Below are 22,668 nucleotides of genomic sequence, written 5' to 3'. Positions count from 1 at the left end.
ACACTTTCCAGCTTTATGGAGGTTTGAAGTGTTTGCAGTGAACTCTATCCAGTGTCACCTCCTTGGAACAGCCTATCTCACCATTGACAGATCGCTTCTGTCATCTCAACTTCAGCTGCCATTTATTCCATCAGCATCAGTGCCCTTGAAAAAAATCTCACCTTGGTCCTCAGTATCCCAGCACGATCAACCCCAACACCAACATCACCAGGCACACCAGAATCACCAACAATAACACCAACCTTCTCCGCAATCACCTGATGCTGCACAGGACACAGGGCATCAGCACCCGACCACATAGCTGCCCAGGAGGCCAAAAGCTCAAAAGTCCCATTGAAATCCAAAAATCCAGAAGCACAATAGCAGATTCCGATGATCTGAGTGGGAGATGTACCTCATGGTCACTGTTATTTCCTGGAACTTGATTTTGAACCCGAGGAATTTCTAAGAATTATTTTTTCCTTTAAATTGATCTCGGTTTTATTTAAATCTGTTTCTGTGCCTCTCCCAGGAGATGTTATGGCTGTTGGTGGGTGTGGAGCATTGACGTTGATGTTGCCTAGTTGTAACATGACTGGATGAGACATACTCTGTGAAACAGCTGGTCTTTTTCTGCCTATCTGTTTTGTATGTTCATGTGTTTGTATTAAGGAAAGTTGTGCAGAGGTAGAGATAGGTTTCATTGGATGTATATGGAAGCTGGCTTCATGCAAAAAGATGATGTCACCAAGAGGTAGCATGTAGATCAAGAGGAGTCAGAGGCTGTATTGGAACAGGAGAAATCATTATCTGAGATTTCCTGGCTCTATTGTGGCAGCTAGGAGTGGAAACACACCAGAGCATTCCCAAAGAACTATGCCATGCAAGAGCAAGATAGCATGGTCACACATGTTGAATGCTGCAGAAAATTAAGGAAGACAAGAAGGGTTAAGATGCTATGCAGCAGGTACAGTGGATATCATTGGTGACTTTTACCTGGGTGGTCTTGCCCTGATTAGGGTGGAAATTAGACTTAATGGATTCACATAAGGAGTTGTGTGTGGGGGGGGGGCCTTGCTGAGCATGTAGCTGGAAAATTACAACTCATTCAAGGGTTTTAAGAAAGGCTAAAGGTCAGATAGTAGTTGTAGAGGACAAACAAGTGAAAGTTGGGCTTTTTGAGGACCAAAGTAGTTATGCCCAATTTGAAAGGGAGAGATACTAAGCCTGATAAAGCGAGTATTTAACAATACTGATAACCATTGGTGCCAGGTAAGGTCGTTGAGTGGTCAAGAGTTGAGTGGGAATGGGTGAACTGGTTGAGAAGTTGTAGAGTAGCACGAGGTCAGGACTAGACTGAATAAGGGCTGGGGGTTGAACAGGGGGAGGATTGAGAGCTAGCAGCTGAGGTAGCTGCATGAATGGTCTCAGTCTTTGAGACAAACAAGTCCATGTGTTCCTTGTCTTGGTGTTAGAAGTAAGGATGGAGCAAGTGGGGGTTCATGGTGAAAGGGAGGAGCATTAGATTCCTTAACCTCCAGGGTGGTCCTCAATTAGTAGCAGGATAGGTAGGAATGGTCAACTGCACTCTACGACCTCCTCCCGATCTCCTCCATACTTTCCTCCACTCACCTCCTGTTCTCACTCATATATTTATCACATTTAGAGTAAATTCATTTTAATTAGATTTACAGGCAAATTTCAATAATTAAGTTGGGCATGAGTGAATTTATGCCACATTCTATCCATCACGAAGACTGCTTAATTATACCTCTGCAACAGTGCCCATACTTCCTGCTACCTCATTGCCACTGTTCATGATCCCTCATCCACGCTTTGCCACCTCACCAGAATTGACCTCTACAATGTCATCCTTGCAATCTCACATCCTCCATCCTCCTTGAACTCCAACTTGCTTAAAATTTAGCTGCCCATATCCAGTCCTGTACATCTGTCACTCCTGTTTTTGTTGACCTATATTGGGTTCTTGTCCGCCCACCCATTGAATTTAAAATCTTCATTCCCATTTTCAGGTGCCTCCATGTCCTCACCCCACCCTATCTCTGCAAACACTGCCAACCACGCTTTCAGTCCTCCATCCTGACATTCTGTGCACTGTTCTTGCCTTCTGTTTCTCCATTGATAGCTCAACTCTCTTGGATTCCCTCCTTAAACCCTCTATCTCTTTAAAAACCATTCTCTTACCCATCTTTACAATGAAGCTTTTGGTCACCTCTCCTAACTCTTGCACCACAACTCCTTGTCCATGCCTTTTTGCTTTTATTTATAATTTTCTCTCTCTTCTGTAAACCCAAGTTTATGATTATCTACCAACTGCTTCTTAAATTATCATATCTTCACTCCTATTTTTTCCAATCGCGGTACTATTCTGCACTATGGGGCTTGGTTTCTCTTCTTTTCATTAAAAGGAAATAGTTTCCATGGTGGATGTGGCATTTCAGAACAAAGAAGTGTTAAATATGTTTAACTCACTTAGGTATTTCAAGAATGTTTATTATTTTTAGTTGCAATTTATAACTGGCATGGATACTTTGGGAGCAAAGGGTACATTCATTTTTTTTTAAAGTAATTCAGGCACAATTTGATTAAAGTAGAAGACAACTCCTTGAATAATTATGAAATACTTACCTAAGGAATCTTGTGCCTCCAATGGAGCACAGTGCTTAATAAGAGTTCTGACAATCTCTTCATTGCCAATGCATGCTGCAAATGACAACAAATATTCACCTGGAGGTAAGAACATTTGATCAAATACAGACACAAAACTATATCAAAAACTAGTTCCACACTATCTCTGCCATTCAGTCTTCAATGTTGTGAATGTTATATAACCATAATTAAATAAAGTACACTTAATTATTTGAAACAGAAGGTATTAATACACAAAAATGACCATTGTGAAAAACAGTTGCAATAGAGTTTTCAGAACTTTTGAAAATATATGAACGGATTATTCCACACTTGTCATTCTTTGATTGTTAAGTGCCAATACTTCTGTAACATGGCTTTCCATTGTGCCTTCAAACCTGATGGGCAGGGCCACATTAAGATTAGAATTTCAAAGATAAATAAGAGTCAGAAGTAGCAGTAATGAGCCACACAGTTTATTCCGTTACAATAGTCCGATTGTTTGCCTGCTATATATTCTGAGACACCATGTATTACAATAAAGCCCATTCCCACTTCAATCCCACACAACTGCTCATACAAGTACATTTCCTAAATATGTAGTGGCTCAATTTCTGTGGGGATTCATGGTGTTCTTCTGGAGTTTATACTGCCTGACCTCTAAGGATATGGAGGACGAGTGGGAGAATCTCCGTAGGAATTCAACCCCATAGTGAATATGACTACCTGCTGCTTCCACTTGAGCTCATGTATTGTTGCGGTATTTTATCTATTGTAGCCTATGTCCTTTCTGGTTCTATTATATCCTTTCTGGATTTCGGACCTCACAGCCAGGCTTGGTTTTCTAGTGATTCATTGTAAATTGGAGCTCGACTACTATAAAAGGCCCTACCTTCCTAATGAGCAACAAAAAAGCTTGTTATTGCTTTTCAGTGTTTGTTGGCGAGGGGATGAGCAGTCTGATCTTCTAAAACAATTCTTGGGCATGGAGCCATTAAGAATCATTCATCTTTTATTGGAAAAACAGGCCACCAGTTGAACAGGACAGATAATCCATTGCATGTTATGAATATTTCTTAAAGAAACTATAGACAAGTATTTATTGGACTAGAATTTGCTGTCAAAATAACAATGAGGCTAAAGGCATTCGCCGTTAATAATGCGCAAATGCTACAGCAATTTCAGGCGAGGTGCAGATGCGCAGTTAAACATGAATAGCCAAAAGTTGCTGTCTGAGTTGTGCCGCTCTGCTGTTACCTTTGCAAAAACGGCAGCTCGCTGTAACCTCACTACTACAATGCATTGAATGGCATGAGGTTGTTTTATTTGCGTGGTAAATACAAACTAATCTCTCCACAGAAAGTTAAAACTTGATTATTTCAGTCTAAGTATCCTTTAACGACATGGTAAGTGATAATTACTGCCAATCATAAGAACATAAGAAATTGGAGCAGGAGTAGGCCATATGGCCCCTCGAGCCTGCTCGGTCATTTAATACGATCATGGCTGATCCGATCATGGACTCAGGTCCACTTTCCTGCCCGTTCCCCATAACCCCTTATTCCCTTATCGGTTAAGAAATGGTCTCTGTCTTAAATTTATTCAATGACCCAGTTTCCACAGCTCTCTGAGGCAGCGAATTCCACAGATTTACAGCCCTCTGAGAGAAGAAATTCCTCCTCATCTCTGCTTTAAATGGGTGGCCCCTTAATCTAAGATCATGCCCTCTAGTTCTCTCGGCATCCACCTTGTCAAGCCCCCTCATAATCTTATACGTTTCAATAAGATCACCTTTCATTCTTCTGAATGCCAAAGAGTAGAGGCCCAACCTACTCAACCTTTCCTCAAGTCAACCCCTTCATCTCCGGAATCAACCTAGTGAACCATTTCTGAACTGCCTCCAAAGCAAGTGCATCCTTTCGTAAATATGGAAACCAAAACTGCACGCAGTATTCCAGGTGTGGCCTCACCAATACCCTGTATAACTGTAGCAAGACTTCCCTGCTTTTATATTCCATCCCCTTAGCAATAAAGGCCAAGATTCCATTGGCCTTCCTGATCTCTTGCTGCACCTGCATACTAACCTTTTGTGTTCCATGCACCAGGACCCCCAGATCCCGCTGTACTGCAGCACTATACAATTTTTCTCTATTTAAATAATAACTTGCTCTTCAATTTTTTTCTGTAAAGTGCATAACCAGTCAATCGCCCTTGAACTGAAAATTAACAATTGCAAATGTGGAGTCTCACTCTTTCAGGTTTTAATTGTTATTGGAGATTTTTTAAATGTAAAATATAAAATATTACTTTTCCTTTCTGTGACTTTTTTCTCCCTCTCTTAATACAATCTTTCATTCCCTCTCTCTATTTCTCTTTCTATGTCTGATTTGACATTGAATTCACCCACTCTAGTTTACACTTCCTTCTCATTCCTTGCACTATTAATTTCACAATCCTTCAATCTGATTGGTTAAGGAGATGCACAGTTGTTTGTCCTGTTTGCTCCGGTCCCGGATGCCCTATTTACCTTGTTGCGACATTATTAGCTGGTACTTTCAGCAAGTTGCCATGCAAAGAATTTAAATAACTAAACGTGCAAGAGCAAGTCTGACTTACGGCAGATGTCGTTAGGTGTAATGGCCCAAAATTGTATTCTGGTTTAAAGCTTGTGTCATTCCTATACATTAATGAAGTTTACTCTCAGTTGCTTATTGCACATTTATTAATCTTTTTAGAGATATAAAGTTATTGTCATGGACTCACTATATTCAAAAAGAGTTTTGGTATTTTATCAGAGCTTACCATTAGAGGGGTGTTTGAGTTTAGAAATAAAGAGGGCAATTTAGTTTCAAATCTGAAATATTTTTAATGGGAATTTATTTTTAACAGTTGTCAAAAATCACCTGAACACCTCAATATAGGTTGTTCTGAAGATGACAGCGTAATGAATAGGTTGGAGGAACATGAGCATTCAATGAAAACAATTATAAGAATGTATTCAAACATATCAATTGAATAAAATTAATAAGCGTGTTACAAATACTTTATTGATCAACACAAGAATCTTCAAGGTTGGCCAATCCATTCACTGCCTAACTCATTCTCTGGTTATTAATTGATGTCAGCGTAGATTTTCAACTGATGATTTTGACACCACCAATGGAATTCTGGCAATCAAGGGCCAGAGAGATGGGTGACAATCATTCCTGATTAAATCTCATTGGAAATTCCCCTATTACTATTTTCGGTTTGGCTGTACATCTAGATTATATTACATTCACTCATTCATGCATGCTGCATACTAATGAATGCCTTTCATTGGCCCATGGAAACCCAGATGTTTAGGTGGAGGTGACATCCAGCATTACTTCTGCTCTTTCAGACCAAACGTTTAAGGTAAGCTGCACAGGTAAACCAAAACACGCAAGGGCACGGGTTTTCTTTCAGGTGAAGTATTTTGAATACACTTTTCCTGGTTTTTCAGATTAGACCATGAAGAAAAAAAATTGGCAATAGACAAATAAAACAATTATTGTTTCTGATGTCAAAAACCCGACTGTAAACAAACTATTTTCATGGCTTCCACAAGAGGTGTCCAGCTGCTGTGTGTCAGTGGGAGCCTCTTAGGATTGACGAGGCTCTCCGTCTCCTTGTGATGGTCATTAGGTGGACCAGCAACTAATTCTGCCACCGTGAAGACCCAGTTGCAGCAATGCATAAATTTTTCTGAAGAAACTCTAAACACAATTTTGCGCGGAACAGAGTGTACTTGATAATAAATTGTATCTATGCGCAAGTCAGAACACAACAGCACTTTGCTTTTTGCCTTTCTTTCTTCCCCTGAAATCTTAACTTTCATACCCAACTTCCCCCTCCTGCTGCCGGGTCTAACCTGCTTTCTGCAACATCTTCGATCATTTGAGAAGGAAGGGGGAGGTTGGAAGCTGGTGTCATCATAAATGGCAGAAGCCTCATTCATGCCTACTTGAGCGATAGCCTTGCTACTGGACAGTTCCCAAGTGGGAGCCAACCCTCTGAGAAGCAATTGAGGGCACTGCAGTTCTGCGTAATGGCTCTCTTCATCTGATCCCTCAGCATATTGACAAGATGGCTTGTTTTGAATTGGAATCCAAGGCCACTATAGCAGCAATCTGAGCATTTATGAAACTGGGCTTAGGACCTCTGTCACTTGGAATCCACTGCAGATTGCTCTGGTGTTGCCATGGAACACTGCAGTGCTGTGAAGGCTATGTGAATAATCGCACAGAAGTGGCGTACAGACACCGCCACACTCACTGTCAGAACTTATACGTTTTTGGCGCGTGTTTTAATGACTGCATAAAATGTTTCTAGTCGGATAGAAACATAGAAACATAGAAAATAGGTGCAGGAGTAGGCCATTCGGCCCTTCTAGCCTGCACAGCCATTCAATGAGTTCATGGCTGAACATGCAACTTCAGTACCCCATTCCTGCTTTCTCGTCATACCCCTTGATCCCCCTAGTAGTAAGGACTTCATCGAACTTCTTCTTGAATATATTTAGTGAATTGGCCTCAATAACTTTCTGTGGTAGAGAATTCCACAGGTTCACCACTCTCTGGGTGAAGAAGTTTCTCCTCATCTCGGTCCAAAATGGCTAACCCCTTATCCTTAGACTGTGACCCCTGATTCTGGACGTCCTCAACATTGGGAACATTCTTCCTTCATCTAACCTGTCTGAAGCCATCAGAATTTTAAACGTTTCCATGAGGTCCCCTCTCATTCTTCTGAATTCCAGTGAATACAAGCCCAGTTGATCCAGTCTTTCTTGATAGGTCAGTCTCGCCATCCCGGGAATCAGTCTGGTGAACCTTCGCTGCACTCCCTCAATAGCAAGAATGTCCTTCCTCAAGTTAGGAGACCAAAACTGTACACAATACTCCAGGTGTGGCCTCACCAAAGCCCTGTACAACTGCAGCAACACCTCTCTGCCCCTGCACTCAAATCCCCTCGCTATGAAGGCCAACATGCCATTTGCTTTCTTAATCGCCTGCTGTACCTGCATGCCAACCTTCAATGACTGATGTACCATGACACCCAGGTCTCGTTGCACCTCCCCTTTTCCTAATCTGTCACCATTCAGATAACAGCCTGTCTCTCTGTTTTTACCACCAAAGTGGATAACCTCACATTTATCCACATTATACTTCATCTGCCATGCATTTGTCCACTCACCTAACCTATCCAAGTCACACTGCAGCCTCATAGCATCCTCCTCGCAGCTCACACTGCCACCCAACTTAGTGTCATCCGCAAATTTGGAGATACTACATTTAATCCCCTCGTCTAAATCATTAATGTACAGTGTAAACAGCTGGGGCCCCAGCACAGAACCTTGCGGTATCCCACTAGTCACTGCCTGCCATTCTGAAAAGTACCCATTTACTCCTACTCTTTGCTTCCTGTCTGACAACCAGTTCTCAATCCATGTCGGCACACTACCCCCAATACCATGTGCTTTAACTTTGCACATTAATCTCTTGTGTGGGACCTTGTCGAAAGCCTTCTGAAAGTCCAAATATACCACATCAACGGGTTCCCCCTTGTCCACTCTACTGGAAACATCCTCAAAAAATTCCAGAAGATTTGTCAAGCATGATTTCCCTTTCACAAATCCATGCTGACTTGGACCTATCATGTCACCTCTTTCCAAATGCGCTGCTATGACATCCTTAATAATTGATTCCATCATTTTACCCACTACTGAGGTCAGGCTGACCGGTCTATAGTTCCCTGTTTTCTCTCTCCCTCCTTTTTTAAAAAGTGGGGTTCTATTGGCTACCCTCCACTCGATAGGAACTGATCCAGAGTCAATGGAATGTTGGAAAATGACTGTCAATGCATCCGCTATTTCAAAGGCCACCTCCTTAAGAACTCTGGGATGCAGTCCATCAGGCCCATGGGATTTATCGGCCTTCAATCCCATCAATTTCCCCAACACAATTTCCCGACTAATAAGGATTTCCCTCAGTTCCTCCTCCTTACTAGACCCTCTGACCCCTTTTATATCCGGAAGGTTGTTTGTGTCCTAGTACTTGTTCAATTGGTCTGCCATTTCTTTGTTCTCCATTATGACTTCCCCTGATTCTGACTGCAGGGGACCTACGTTTGTCTTTACTAACCTTTTTCTCTTTACATATCTATGCAAAGTTTTGCAATCCGTCTTAATGTTCCCTGCAAGCTTCTTCTCGTACTCCATTTTCCCTACCCTAATCAAACCCTTTGTCCTCCTTTGCTGAGTTCTAAATTTCTCCCAGTCCCCAGGTTCACTGCTATTTCTGGCCAATTTGTATGCCACTTCCTTGGCTTTAATACTATCCCTGATTTCCCTTGATAGCCACGGTTGAGCCACCTTCCCTTTTTTATTTTTACGCCAGACAGGAATGTACAATTGTTGTAGTTCATCCATGCGGTCTCTAAATGTCTGCCATTGCCCATCCACAGTCAACTCCTTAAGTATCATTCGCCAATCTATCCTAGCCAATTCATGCCTCATACCTTCAAAGTTACCCTTCTTTAAGTTCTGGACCATGGCCTCTGAATTAACTGTTTCATTCTCCATCCTAATGTAGAATTCCACCATATTATGGTCACTCTTCCCCAAGGGGCCTCGCACAATGAGATTGCTAATTAATCCTCTCTCATTACACAACACCCAGTCTAAGATGGCCTCCCCCCTCGTTGGTTCCTCGACATATTGGTCTAGAAAACCATCCCTTATGCACTCCAGGAAATCCTCCTCCACCGTATTGCTTCCAGTTTGGTTAGCCCAATCTATGTGCATATTAAAGTCACCCATTATAACTGCTGCACCTTTATTGCATGCACCCCTAATTTCCTGTTTGATGCCCTCCCCAACATCACTACTACTGTTTGGAGGTCTGTAAACAACCCCACTAACGTTTTTTGCCCTTTGGTGTTCTGCAGCTCCACCCATATAGATTCCACATCATCCAAGCTAATGTCCTTCCTAACTATTGCATTAATCTCCTCTTTAACCAGCAATGCTACCCCACCTCCTTTTCCTTTTATTCTATCCTTCCTGAATGTTGAATACCCCTGGATGTTGAGTTCCCAGCCCTGATCATCCTGGAGCCACATCTCTGTCATCCCAATCACATCATATTTGTTAACATCTATTTGCACAGTGAATTCATCCACCTTATTACGGATACTCCTTGCATTAAGACACAAAGCCTTCAGGCTTGTTTTTTTAACAAACTTTGTCCTTTTAGAATTTTGCTGTACAGTGGCCCTTTTTGTTCTTTGCCTTGTGTTTCTCTGCCCTCCACTTTTCCTCATCTCCTTTCTGTCTTTTGCTTTTGTCTCCTTTTTGTTTCCCTCTGTCTCCCTGCATTGGTTCCCATCCCCCTGCCATATTAGTTTAACTCCTCCCCAACAGCACTAGCAAACACTCTCCCTAGGACATTGGTTCCGGTCCTGTCCAGGTGCAGACCGTCCAGTTTGTACTGGTCCCACCTCCCCCAGAACCGGTTCCAATGCCCCAGGAATTTGAATCCCTCCCTGCTGCACCACTGCTCAAGCCACGTATTCATCTGCGCTATCCTGCGATTCCTATTCTGACTAGCACGTGGCACTGGTAGCAATCCTGAGATTACTACTTTTGATGTCCTACTTTTTAATTTAGCTCCTAGCTCCTTAAATTCATTTCGTAGGAACTCATCCCTTTTTTTACCTATGTCATTGGTACCAACGTGCACCACGACAACTGACTGTTCTCCCTCCCTTTTTAGAATGTCCTGCACCCGCTCCGAGACATCCTTGACCCTTGCACCAGGAAGGCAACATACCATCCTGGAGTCTCGGTTGCGGCCGCAGAAACGCCTATCTATTCCGCTCACAATTGAATCCCCTATCACTATCGCTCTCCCACTCTTTTTCTTGCCCTCCTGTGCAACAGAGCCAGCTACGGTGCCATGAACTTGGCTGCTGCTGCCCTCCCCTGATGAGTCATCCCCCTCAACAGTACTCAAAGCAGTGTATCTGTTTTGCAGGGGGATGACCACAGGGGACCCCTGCACTACCTTCCTTGCACTACTCTTCCTGCTGGTCTTCCATTCCCTAGCTGGCTGTGGACCCTTCACCTGCGGTAAGACCAACTCGCTACACGTGCTACTCACGTCATTCTCAGCATCGTGGATGCTCCAGAGTGAATCCACCCTCAGCTCCAATTCTGCAACGCGGTCCGTCAGGAGCTGGAGGCGGATACACTTCCTGCAGATGTAGTCGTCAGGGACACCGGAAGTGTTCCTGAGTTCCCACATGGTACAGGAGGAGCATATCACGTGATCGAGCTCTCCTGCCATGACTTATCCCTGAGATACACTTAAATTGGTGACAACACCGTTACAGGTTACTTACTGATATAAAAAAGAAAAAGAAAAACTATTTACCAGTCACCAGCCAATCACTTACCCCTTTGGCTGTGACGTCACCTTTTGATTCCTTTCTACTTCTTTTCTGCTTTTTCTCCCGGATGGAGCTGCACAAGCTCGCATTTTGTAGGCCTCACCACGCTGCTCCCGCCTCTCGTCAACTACCGCTGCCTGTGGAACACCCGCTGGGCCTTTTATAGGCCTCACCACGCTGCTCCCGCCTCTCGCCGACTGCCGCTGCCTGTGGAACACCCGCTGGGCCTTTTATAGGCCTCACCACGCTGCTCCCGCCTCTCGCCGACTGCCACTGCCTGTGGAACACCCGCTGGGCCTTTATAGGCCTCACCACACTGCTCCCGCCTCTCGCCGACTACCGCTGCCTGTGGAACACCCGCTGGGCCTTTTATAGGCCTCACCACGCTGCTCCCGCCTCTCGCCGACTGCCACTGCCTGTGGAACACCCGCTGGGCCTTTATCGGCCTCACCACGCTGCTCCCGCCTCTCGCCGACTGCCGCTGCCTGTGGAACACCCGCTGGGCCTTTATAGGCCTCACCACGCTGCTCCCACCTCTCGCCGACATCATTCTTTTAAATGCAGGGCCTAGGAATCCAAATCCCAGGATTGTGCAGCTGAGAAAGGGATTGATCTGGCCCTCCAGCTAATGGGTCCTGTTCCTTCATTCACTCCTCTTCACCTATATTCTGTTGTTATCCAATCCAAAACAAGCTATCTTGTCAATATGCTGGGGGATCAGATGAAGAAAGCCAATGCGCAGAACTGCAGTGCCCTCAATTGCTTCTCAGAGGGTTGGCTCCCACTCGGGAACTGTCCAGTCGCAAGGCTATGGCTCAAGTAGGCATGAGTAAGGCTTCTGCCATTTACGATGACACCAGCTTCCAACCTCCCCCTTCCTTCTCAAATGATCGAAGATGTTGCAGAAAGCATGTTAGATCAGGCAGCCATCGCAGCAGAGAACATAATGCTGAAGGGCTAGGGTATGGGAAAAGCGGAGTTGCAGCTCCTCCTCCTGAAAATCAGTACCTAAATCCCTAAGATAGATATACTAGTTCTGGTGCTTGTGGCATGAGAAGTGAGTGATGCACGATACTGTGAGGTTCTGTTTCTGCTTGGTACCTGCAAAAGAAGAGGAACTGCTGGCTACTATAAACTTCAATTGTTTAGATGAAAATATACTGGTGTTGTGCTTGAGTGCAGGCCTGGACGGTAGTGTAGTGGGGCTATCGAATTCTGTTATAATTAAAGGGTTTAGAATGGATCTCGGAACTAAAAACTAACTGACATAGGCTTTTGTAGTGGTCAACTTTATAAAGGTGTTTAAATGGAAATAACATATCAGACTGATTAATTGTTACAAGCTGTGTAACCTGAGGACAATTACAGGAAACCCAGACAGGCAGCTAAACAAGGCAAGGGGTCAAAAGTGACACATTGGCAAAACTCCACTTGGTCAAGGTAAGAGATATAAGATAATATTCCAATGTGCTAATGAACTTTTGAGACACAGTGAAGTTTATGGAAAAGTACTGGGGACAGGCGTGGTCAGGATTGTACCTTTACTGTAAATGACAAGGGTTCTGACCATTCAAATCAATGTATTCCACATGTATTGAATGTCCCGCCTGCTGTTGAGTGTTAATTTTAAATGCTCCATTATAATAGTGAGTGAATGAATAGGCTGAGAAGAAAGAATATGAGAAGGATGGTAAATGCATCATGCAGTAGATTTTGAAGTTTGTTTGGAGTGAAGACCATTAAGGATATCAATGTGCCAAAAGTTACAGGTGTAAGTTGTTGCTAAGTGTGCTCTGCTGTAGAAAACTTTGTGGTGTATGCATTTTGTCAATCTAATCAGTACGTGGGTATTCTTACATTGACAGGTTTTCCGAAGTCAAATTTCTTCTGCATTTACAGCCAAATCCTCTTCATGATGTCAGCATCATTGATGTGGACTCTCAATTCCTCCAATGCACAGTGTCCAGCTCACCTGAGTGGATGGTGCCCTGCAATGCCACACCAGGCAAATCTGTGCTGCATTTCTTCCAGCAGCACTTCTACCAATGCATCATCAAATTTAATTTAGTTTCTTGTACTATATATCCTGTTCCCTCCACCCTCCCCAAAAAACCACAAGCTCCCAATGCCAGGCATATTACATGGCAGGAGCTCACTGTGATTACAATTAGGCCTGACTAAGCTGTGTATGATGTTGTTTGGGATAAAGCCCACAAGCACTTGGTTCCTGCTCAATCAGTGGGAAAGTGACCACCTTAACTCTCCGAAGACAAACTGGACCTTACCATAGTAACACTGACATTCCTCTCCTGGGACAAAACAGGAACCAGTCGCACGTGCATTCATCACATCAGCACCCCGCTTCAACAATTCCTTAACCATTTCCACGTCTTGTTTCAGAACAGCAATGTGCATAGGTGTCTCACCTATAGATTGAAATTAAAGAAGTGAAAGTGGTGCTTGAGACAGCTCATTCATGTAAACAGTACACAAAATAGCACAGCACCAAATATGGCTCACAGTTCCTGGTCCTGTTGTGATGTTGCTAGAAGGTTTATTTTAACCTGAAAATGCCTGATGCCTGAGTGGCTGCCTGAAATGAAAAAAATTTCCATTCCAGAAGACTAACATCACTCATCCGGTGAGCACAACCAGAAAAGCATAAATGGATTTTCAGTTTTTGTTAAAATGTTCTGATGGAAATGTATCTGTTGGGTAAAAATTCCACCTCTACACAGCCGTCAGCAGTCTTTTGTCCTGTGCCAGCATCAAGCACTCCCACATTAGATTAAGGGGTGAAGTTTCCATTTTGGGCCCAATCTGGCTTGAAATTGTGCTGGTTATGTCACAATTCGAGTTTCCACTCAAATTAATTTGCATAATCACAAATGCAAAATCTTCCATGAACCAGCGCAATCGGACAGCGTATTCTTTCCATTAAAAAGCACTCCTCGATGTACACTAGCGTAAAAGATTGTGGAAAACATGTATATAAGTGGTTCTAGGCATATCTCACTTAGGTTTAAAATTCCCTGATCTTTTGCATTGGTTCCGTTGATTCTGCCCAAGTTTTACTGATATTACTAGCGGAACCTCTACTCCTAAATCTTTCTCTACTCTGGCCATCCATGTGCCTCAGCCCCTACAGCTCCAATGTGGTCCTTTTTTTCCCACTTTCCCACAACAACCATCCTTAGGCCTGTCTGAGTACAATGCCAATTAGTGGCATTGCTGGTTAAAGAGGAAATTAATGCAATAGTAAGAAAGAACATTAGCTTGGATGATGTGGAATCGGTATGGGTGGAGCTACGGAATACCAAGGGGCAGAAAACGCTAGTGGGAGTTGTGTACAGACCACCAAACAGTAGTAGAAAGGTTGGGGACAGCATCAAACAAGAAATTAGGGATGCATGCAATAAAGGTACAGCAGTTATCATGGGTGACTTTAATCTACATATAGATTGGGCTAACCAAACTGGTAGCAATGCTGTTGAGGAGGATTTCCTGGAGTGTATTAGGGATGGTTTGCTAGACCAATATGTCGAGGAACAAACTAGGGAGCTGGCCAATCTAGACTGGGCGATGTGTTATGAGAAAGGAATAATTACCAATCTTGTTGTGCGAGGCCCCTTGGGAAAGAATGACCATAACATGGTAGAATTCTTTATTAAGATGGAGAGTGACACAGTTAATTCAGAAACTAGGGTCCTGAACTTAAGGAAAGATAACTTCGATGGTTTGAGGCATGAATTGGCTAGAATAGACTGGCAAATGATACTTAAAGGGTTGATGGTGGATAGGCAATAGCAAAAATTTAAAGATCACATGGAAGAACTTCAGCAATTGTACATCTTTGTCTGAAGTAAAAATAAAACTGGGAAGGTAGCTCAACTGTGGCTAACAAGGGAAATTAAGGATAGTGTTAAATCCAAGGAAGAGGCATATAAATTGGCCAGAAAAACAGCAAACCTGAGGACTAGGAGAAATTTAGAATTCAGCAGAGAAGGACAAAGGTTTTAATTAAGAGGGGGAAAATAGAGTACGAGAAGAAGCTTGCTGGGAACATAAAAACTGACTGCAAAAGCTTCTATAGATATGTGAAGAGAAAAAGATTAGTGAAGACAAACGTAAGTCCCTTGCAGTCAAGATACAGGTGAATTTATAATGGGGAACAAAGAAATGGCAGACCAATTGAACAAATACTTTGGTTCTGTCTTCACGAAGGAAAACACCAATAACCTTACGGAAATACTAGGGGACCGAGGGTCTAGTGAGAAGGAGGAACTGAAGGATATCCTTATTAGGTGGGAAATTGTGTCAGGGAAATTGATGGGATTGAAGGCCAATAAATCTCAGGGGCCTAATAGTCTGCATCCCAGAGTAGTTAAGGAAGTGGCCCTAGAAATAGTGATCATTTTCCAAAAGTCTATCGATTCTGGATCAGTTCCTCTGGACTGGGGGGTAGCTAATGTAACACCGCCTTTTAAAAAGGGAGGGAGAGAGAAAGTGGGTAATTATAGACCGGTTAGCCTGACATCAGTAGTGGGGAAAATGTTGGAATCAATTATTAAGGATGAAATAGCAGCGCATTTGGAAAGCAGTGACAGGATCGATCCAAGTAAGCATGGATTTATGAAGGGCAATTCATGCTTGACAAATCTTCTGGAAATTTTTGAGGATGTAACTAATAAAGTGGACAAGGGAGAACCAGTGGATGTGGTGTATTTGGACTTTCAAAAGGCTTTTGACAAGGTCCCACACAAGAGATTGGTGTGCAAAATCAAAGCACATGGTATTGGTGGTAATATACCGACGTGGATAGAGAACTGGTTGGCAGACAGGAAGCAGAGAGTCGGGATAAACGGGTCCTTTTCAGAATGGCAGGCAGTGACTAGTGGAGTGCCGCAGGGCTCAGTGCTGGGACCCCAGCTCTTTACAGTATACATCAATGATTTAGATGAAGGAATTGAGTGTAATATCTCCAAGTTTGCAGATGACACTAAATTGGGTGGCAGTGTGAGCTGTGAGGGGGACGCTAAGAGGCTGCAGGGTGACTTGGACAAGTTAGGTGAGTGGGCAAATGCATGGCAGATGCAGTGTAATGTGGATAAATGTGAGGTTATCCACTTTGGGGGAAAAAACGCTAAGACTGAATATTATCTGAATGGCGGCTAATTAGGAAAAGGGGAGATGTCATGGTTCATTGAAAGTTGGCATACAGGTACAGCAGGTAGTGAAGAAGGCAAATGGTATGTTGGCCTTCATAGCTAGGGGATTTGAGTATAGGAGCAGGGAGGTCTTACTGTAGTTGTACAGGGCCTTGGTGAGGCCTCACCTGGAATATTGTGTTCAGTTTTTGTCATGTATTTCACCATCTTGCAATGACAATAGTTATGTAACTGTAACTCTTGCACACTGTACCTGTACCCTTGAAATGCACACCTTGATCACAGGGGGTGAGCTTGCGGGAGACACTCCTCACCTGGGTTTCTAGGTATAAAAGGGGAGGTCCCACCCAGGGTCAGCACTCCTTGGCCCTGGGAATAAAGTGAAGGTCACAGCGTCTGATATATACATGCCTCGTGTGAGTTTGTAACAAGGTGCAGAGACACTACATTTGGCGACGAGAAACGGGAATCACTGAACCACGAGGATGGCCACCGGTGGCACAGAGGAATGCTACTGTGTGGGTGAGGACTGGGACGACTTTGTGGAAAGACTCCAGAAGAGCTTTGTCACAAAGGACTGGCTGGAAGAGACAGCGGCTGACAAGCGGAGGGCGCATCTACTGAGCAGATGCGGTCCACAGACGTATGCGCTGGTGAAAGACCTGCTCGCACCCCAAAAGCCAGCGGACAAGTCCTTTGAAGAGCTCAGCCAGCTGATCAGTGAACATCTCAAGCCGGCAAGTAGCGTACACATGGCCCGGCACCGGTTCTACTCTCACTGGCGTCGGGAGGGTAAAAACGTCTCAGACTTCGTGGCGGAACTGCGGTGTTTGGCCAGTCTCTGTAAGTTCTCCGATGCCTGCAGGGGGGAGATGTTAAGGGACATTTTCATCAGGGGCATTAATCATGCCAGCGTTTTCAGGAAGCTCATAAAGACCAAGGACTTGACTTTAGAAGGGGCGGCGCTGATAGCTCAGATCTTTATGGCAGGGGAAGAGGAGACCAAGCTAATTTACACATGCAGCCCTGGTTTTATCATTGCGATGAACCAGGGAGTTAATGTTGTAAAAATGATACAGAACCCCGCAGGCAGGCAAGGGCAATTCGACACCGCCCAGGCAGCAACAAGCTCCAGGGTGGGCCCGCAACAGGGAAAATGGAAAGGGGATCGGCAATTCACGCCATCACGAGGAACAATGAACCCCGTGATCGGACCATTAACACCTCCCTTTCAGAAGGCTTAGAAACAGCCAAACGTGCCATCAGAGAGGAATGCCTGGGAATAGTCCTTTTGTTAACAGAAATCTCAGCTCATGCTGGAGGAGTGGGGGTAGACACACTGCCAAAAGCTGCAGGTTCCAGCTTTATACCTGTAGGATTTGTAATATCAGTGGACACTTGGCCAGGATGTGCAAAAAGGCAGTAGCGAGGCTAGTCTGCAAGACAGAGGAACCAGATGAGGGGTCTGCAATGTAGGATGAGGCCTGGGGAAAAACCATGGATGCTGAAGTTCAGAGAGTTCATGTGGCTGACGTCCACAGCTCATACACAAAAACGCCACCCATGATGATGAAAGTCTTACTGAATGGCATCCCGGTGCACATGGAGCTGGATACAGGAGCTAGCCAGTCACTCATGAGCGCCCAACAATTTGAGAAACTATGGCCACACAGAGCTAGCAGGCCCAAACTGGAGCACATTGAGATGCAGCTACGTATGTACACCAAAGAGATCATCCCAATGCTGGGCAATGCAAACTTGGTGGTAACGCATAATGGATTACAGAACCGGCTGCCACTCTTGATTGTTCCGGGAAATGGCCCCGCATTTTTGGGGAGGAGTTGGCTAGCTGAGATGAATTGTAAATGGGGGGATGTGCACACCATTTCATCTGTGGAGCGAAGTTCATGCTCGCAGGTATTGCAAAAATTCGAGTCACTCTTTCAACCCGGTGTCGGAACGTTCAAGGGCACTAAAGTAGTGATACACATCACTCTGGATGCCAGACCAGTGCACCACAAAGCCAGAGCGGTGCCGTACGTGATGTGTGAGAAAATTGAAAGTGAACTCGACAGGCTGCTCAGAGAGGGCATAATTTTGGCCATTGAATTCAGCGACTGGGCAAGTCCCATCGCTCCCGTCCTCAAAGCAGATGTCTCGGTTAGGACTTGTGGCGACTACAAAGCCACCATCAACCGAGTGTCGCTGCAAGACCAATACCCGTTTCCAAGAGCGGAAGACCTCTTTGCCACGCTGGCAGGTGGAAAGCTGTTCACGAAGCTGGACCTCACTCCGGCCTACATGACTCAGGAACTGGTGGAAGATTCCAAGCTTCTGACCACCATCACGATGCACAAAGGATTATTTGTCGACAACAGGTGCCCGTTTGGCATTCGTTCGGCAGCAGCTATCTTCCAGTGAAGCATAGAAAGCTTGCTCAAGTCCATCCCTGGAACGGTCGTATTCCAAGACAACATTCTTATAACGGGTCGAGACACCAAGGAACACCTCCACAACCTGGAGGAGGTGCTATAGCGATTGGATCGGGTAGACTTGCGGCTGAAAAAGGCCAAGTGCGTGTTTTTGGCTGCAGAGGTAGAGTTCCTGGGCTGGAGGTTGCCGCAGACGGGATCTGGCCCACTGAATCAAAAACTGAGGCGATTCGCAACACGTTGGAGTTGCGATCATTCCTGGGACTTTTGAACTATTTTGGGAACTTTCTGCCGAACTTAAGCACATTGTTGGAGCCGTTACACATGCTCCTCCATAAAGGTTGTGAATAGTTTTGGGGCGATTGTCAAGAACGGGCTTTCAATAAGGCAAGGAAACTGCTGTGTTCCAACAAACTGTTGACTTTGTATGACCCCTGTAAAAACCTGGTTTTAACATGCAATGCATCATCCTACGGGGTTGGCTGTGTATTGCAGCAGGGTAATGATTACGGCCGACTCCAATCGGTGGCTTACGCCTCCAGGTCGCTCTCCCAGGCAGAGCGTGGATACGGCATGGTCGAGAAGGAGGCACTCGTGTGTGTGTACGGTGTGAAAAAGATGCACCAGTACCTTTTCGGTAGACAGTTCGAGCTAGAGACGGACCAAAAGCCGTTAACATCCCTGTTTTCCGACAGCAAGGCTGTCAACGCTAACGCGTCAGCTCACATACAGCGATGGGCCCTCACGCTGGCTGCGTATGACTACACCATACGGCACCGGCCAGGCACTGAAAATTGCGCTGACGCACTCAGCAGGCTCCCACTGGCCATCACCGAGGGGGCGTCGGAGCAGAGCGCCAAGATGGTCATGGCCGTTGAGGCTTTTGACACTGCGGGTTCCCCCATCACAGCCCGACAGATCAAACTCTGGAGCAATAGGGACCCCCTCCTATCCACGATAAAGAAATGTGTCCTGACTGGGAATTGGGCGCCCGCACACAGGGCTGCCCCAAGAAAGTCAGGCCGTTTCAGAGACGGATGGATGAATTCTCCATCCACGCCGACTGCCTGTTATGGGGAAGCTGGGTAGTCATGCACCAGAAAGGAAGGGAAGCGTTCATCGGGGAACTCCACAGCGAGCACCCTGGCATTATGTTAATGAAGGCCATTGCCATGTCACACGTATGGTGGCCGGGGATTGACTCAGTCCTGGAACACAGGGTTCGCAGGTGCACGACGTGTGCCCAGCTGGGCAATGCCTCCAGGGAGGCCCCACTCAGCCTGTGGCCCTGGCCCACCAGGCCATGGTCACGTATTCACGTAGACTATGCGGGCCCGTTCATGGGGAAAATGTTCATAATCGTTGTTGATGCATACTCGAAGTGGATCGAGTGCATCATATTTAACTCGTGCATGACATCCATCACCATGGAGAGTCTGCGTACGGTTTTCGTGACCCACGACTTGCTGGACATCCTGGTCAGCGACAATGGCCCGTGTTTTACCAGCCATGAATTCCAGGAGTTTATGTCGGGCAATGGGATCAAGCACGTCAGGACAGCGCCGTTCAAGCCGGCTTCCAATGGCCAGGCGGAACGGGCAGTCCAAGTCATAAAGCAGGGCATGCTACGCATCCAAGGACCCTCCCTTTAGTACCGCCTATTGCGCCTCCTGCTGGCCTACAGGTCCCGGCCGCACTCGCTCATGGGAGTCCCGCGAGCGGAACTCCTCATGAAACACACGCACAAGATTCACCCTCATTCACCCAGACCTGGCAGACATTGTTAAGGGCAAGCGCCAGTCCCAAACTGAGCTCCATGATCGAGGCTCAAGGGGGAGGTGTATAGAAATAGATGACCCGGTATTTATTCTTAACCATGCTTTGGGACGCAAATGGCTTGAGGGCACTGTAATTGGCAAAGAAGGAAACAGGATCATGGTGGTCAGACTAAACAATGGGCAGATATGTCGCAAACACTTGGACCAAGTAAAGACAAGGTTCAGCATAGACACCGAGGAACCGGAAGAAGAGTATGATGAGATAGCACCCACACCACTGCCAGCGTACGAGCAACAAAGACAGCCCTTAGAATGCACAATCCCTGCGGCCAGCCCGGACAGGCCGGAATCACCTCAAGTGACAGAGACACGTGCTGAGGCTCAGCCACCAGAGCCACAACTGCGGCGCTCCACGAGAGAGCATCGACCACCCGATAGACTCAACCTCTGAAACTAAAAGACTCAAGGGGGGAGGTGATGTCATGTATTTCACCATCTTGCAATGACAATAGTTATGTTACAGTAACTCATGCACACTGTAACTGTAACCTTGAAATGCACACCCTGACCACAGGGGGTGAGCTTGCGGGAGACACTCCTCACCTGGGTTTCCAGGTATAAAAGGGGAGGTCCCACCCAGGGTCAGCACTCCTTGGTCCTGGGAATAAAGTGAAGGTCACAGAGTGACCGTGTCTGATATATACATGCCTCGTGTGAGTTTGTAACAAGGTGCAGAGACACTACAGTTTTGGTCTCCTAATCTGAGGAAGGACATTCTTGCTATTGAGGGAGTGCAGCGAAGGTTCACCAGACTGATTCCCAGGATGGCTTGACTGACATATGAGGAGAGACTGGATCAACTGGGCCTTTATACATTGGAGTTTAGAAGGATGAGATGGGATCTCATAGAAACATGTAAAATTCTGACGGGACGTTAGAGGTTAGATGCGGGTAGAATGTTCCCGGTGTTGGGGAAGTCCAGAACCAGGGGACACAGTCTTCGGATAAGGGGTAGGCCATTTAGGACTGAGATGTGGAGAAACTTCTTCACTCAGAAAGTTGTTAACCTGTGGAATTCCCTGCCACAGAGAAGTGTTGATGCCAGTTCATTGGATATATTCAAGAGGGAGTTAGATATGGCCCTTACGGCTAAGGGGATCAAAGGGTATGGAGAGAAAGCAGGAAAGGGGTACTGAGGGAATGATCAGCCATGATCTTATTGAATAGTGGTGCAGACTCGAAGGGACGATTGGCCTACTCCTGCACCTATTTTCTATGTTTCTATGTAAGTTAGGGCAGTTTTGCATTGTAGTCCCATGCCATATTAGGAACTGAATTGAGATTGTCCAAACACATACACGGAGGACTCTTACAGCCAGCAGACAGAGAAGACTTTCATCCCATCAATCTGGGCTGGCTTTGAATCCACATGCTAGAGGTGAAAGGTCAGCGATAAACTAACTGCACCAACCAATAGCATTGCTATGATATTTTTAGCATATATAGGTGCTGAAATTAAGTTTGGAAATAGTTAATTTAATTAAGATAACCCCTCCATTGAAATAGCAGATAAACAATTTTCAGATGAATGCATTAAGCATCTGTGAACTAATATTTCACAACATAATCACTAAATAGGTTAAAATGAGCAGTAATGTTGTCTTTCAAATGTGCTAATTTAGATAAATACATAAAGGCTGGGAGCTGAATTTCAGTAAATCTGAAATTCAAATTCTGGAATAATAACAACAACTTGCATTTGAATAGTGCCTTTAACATCATTGGAAGTGTCTCTATAAACAAAGAGAACATTATTCGTATATTTTACCTCTGTACATGTCAGATGTCATTGGTTCATTGATCAGTGATGGCATCATATCCAGAATGAACTCCGCAATTTCCTTATTGCCATTTAACAATGCTGTATGAAGAATAGTTTCTTCTAAATTCCCTTTAAATTATATTTTTGAATTTTAGTTTCAGGACAAATACACAAAGGATTACCAAAACACTGGTGATAGTATTTTACAACTAATATTTTACAGCTAGTACAAATAATATATGTGATTCAGAAACAAATGCTTGTTATCACCATATCTGGCATTGTGAAAACAGGTGTCATTATCAAACCAGCCAGTTTGGCAATATCATTATATATATTTGTGACATAGATACTGACATATAGACCAATAC

At 44.9% G+C, this 22,668-nt stretch overlaps 1 protein-coding gene across 1 annotated transcript in view; it reads right to left on the bottom strand.

Annotated features, from left to right (window-relative positions):
* The window catches only part of LOC139266244 (transient receptor potential cation channel subfamily V member 6-like), an 88,597-nt gene that overhangs the window by 57,394 nt on the left and 8,535 nt on the right, over positions 1-22,668 (bottom strand). The window contains exons 3-5 of the mRNA XM_070884072.1: positions 22,304-22,426; positions 13,383-13,523; positions 2,629-2,727 (exon numbers count right to left, since the gene is read on the bottom strand). Of these exons, the coding sequence (XP_070740173.1) occupies positions 2,629-2,727; positions 13,383-13,523; positions 22,304-22,426 (363 nt within the window). The remainder of the gene's footprint in view (positions 1-2,628; positions 2,728-13,382; positions 13,524-22,303; positions 22,427-22,668) is intronic.

The sequence above is a fragment of the Pristiophorus japonicus genome, chromosome 6 (assembly GCF_044704955.1).
Source record: "Pristiophorus japonicus isolate sPriJap1 chromosome 6, sPriJap1.hap1, whole genome shotgun sequence".
Taxonomy (NCBI): Eukaryota; Metazoa; Chordata; class Chondrichthyes; family Pristiophoridae; genus Pristiophorus; species Pristiophorus japonicus.
This window is presented reverse-complemented; position numbering and strand designations above follow the sequence as displayed.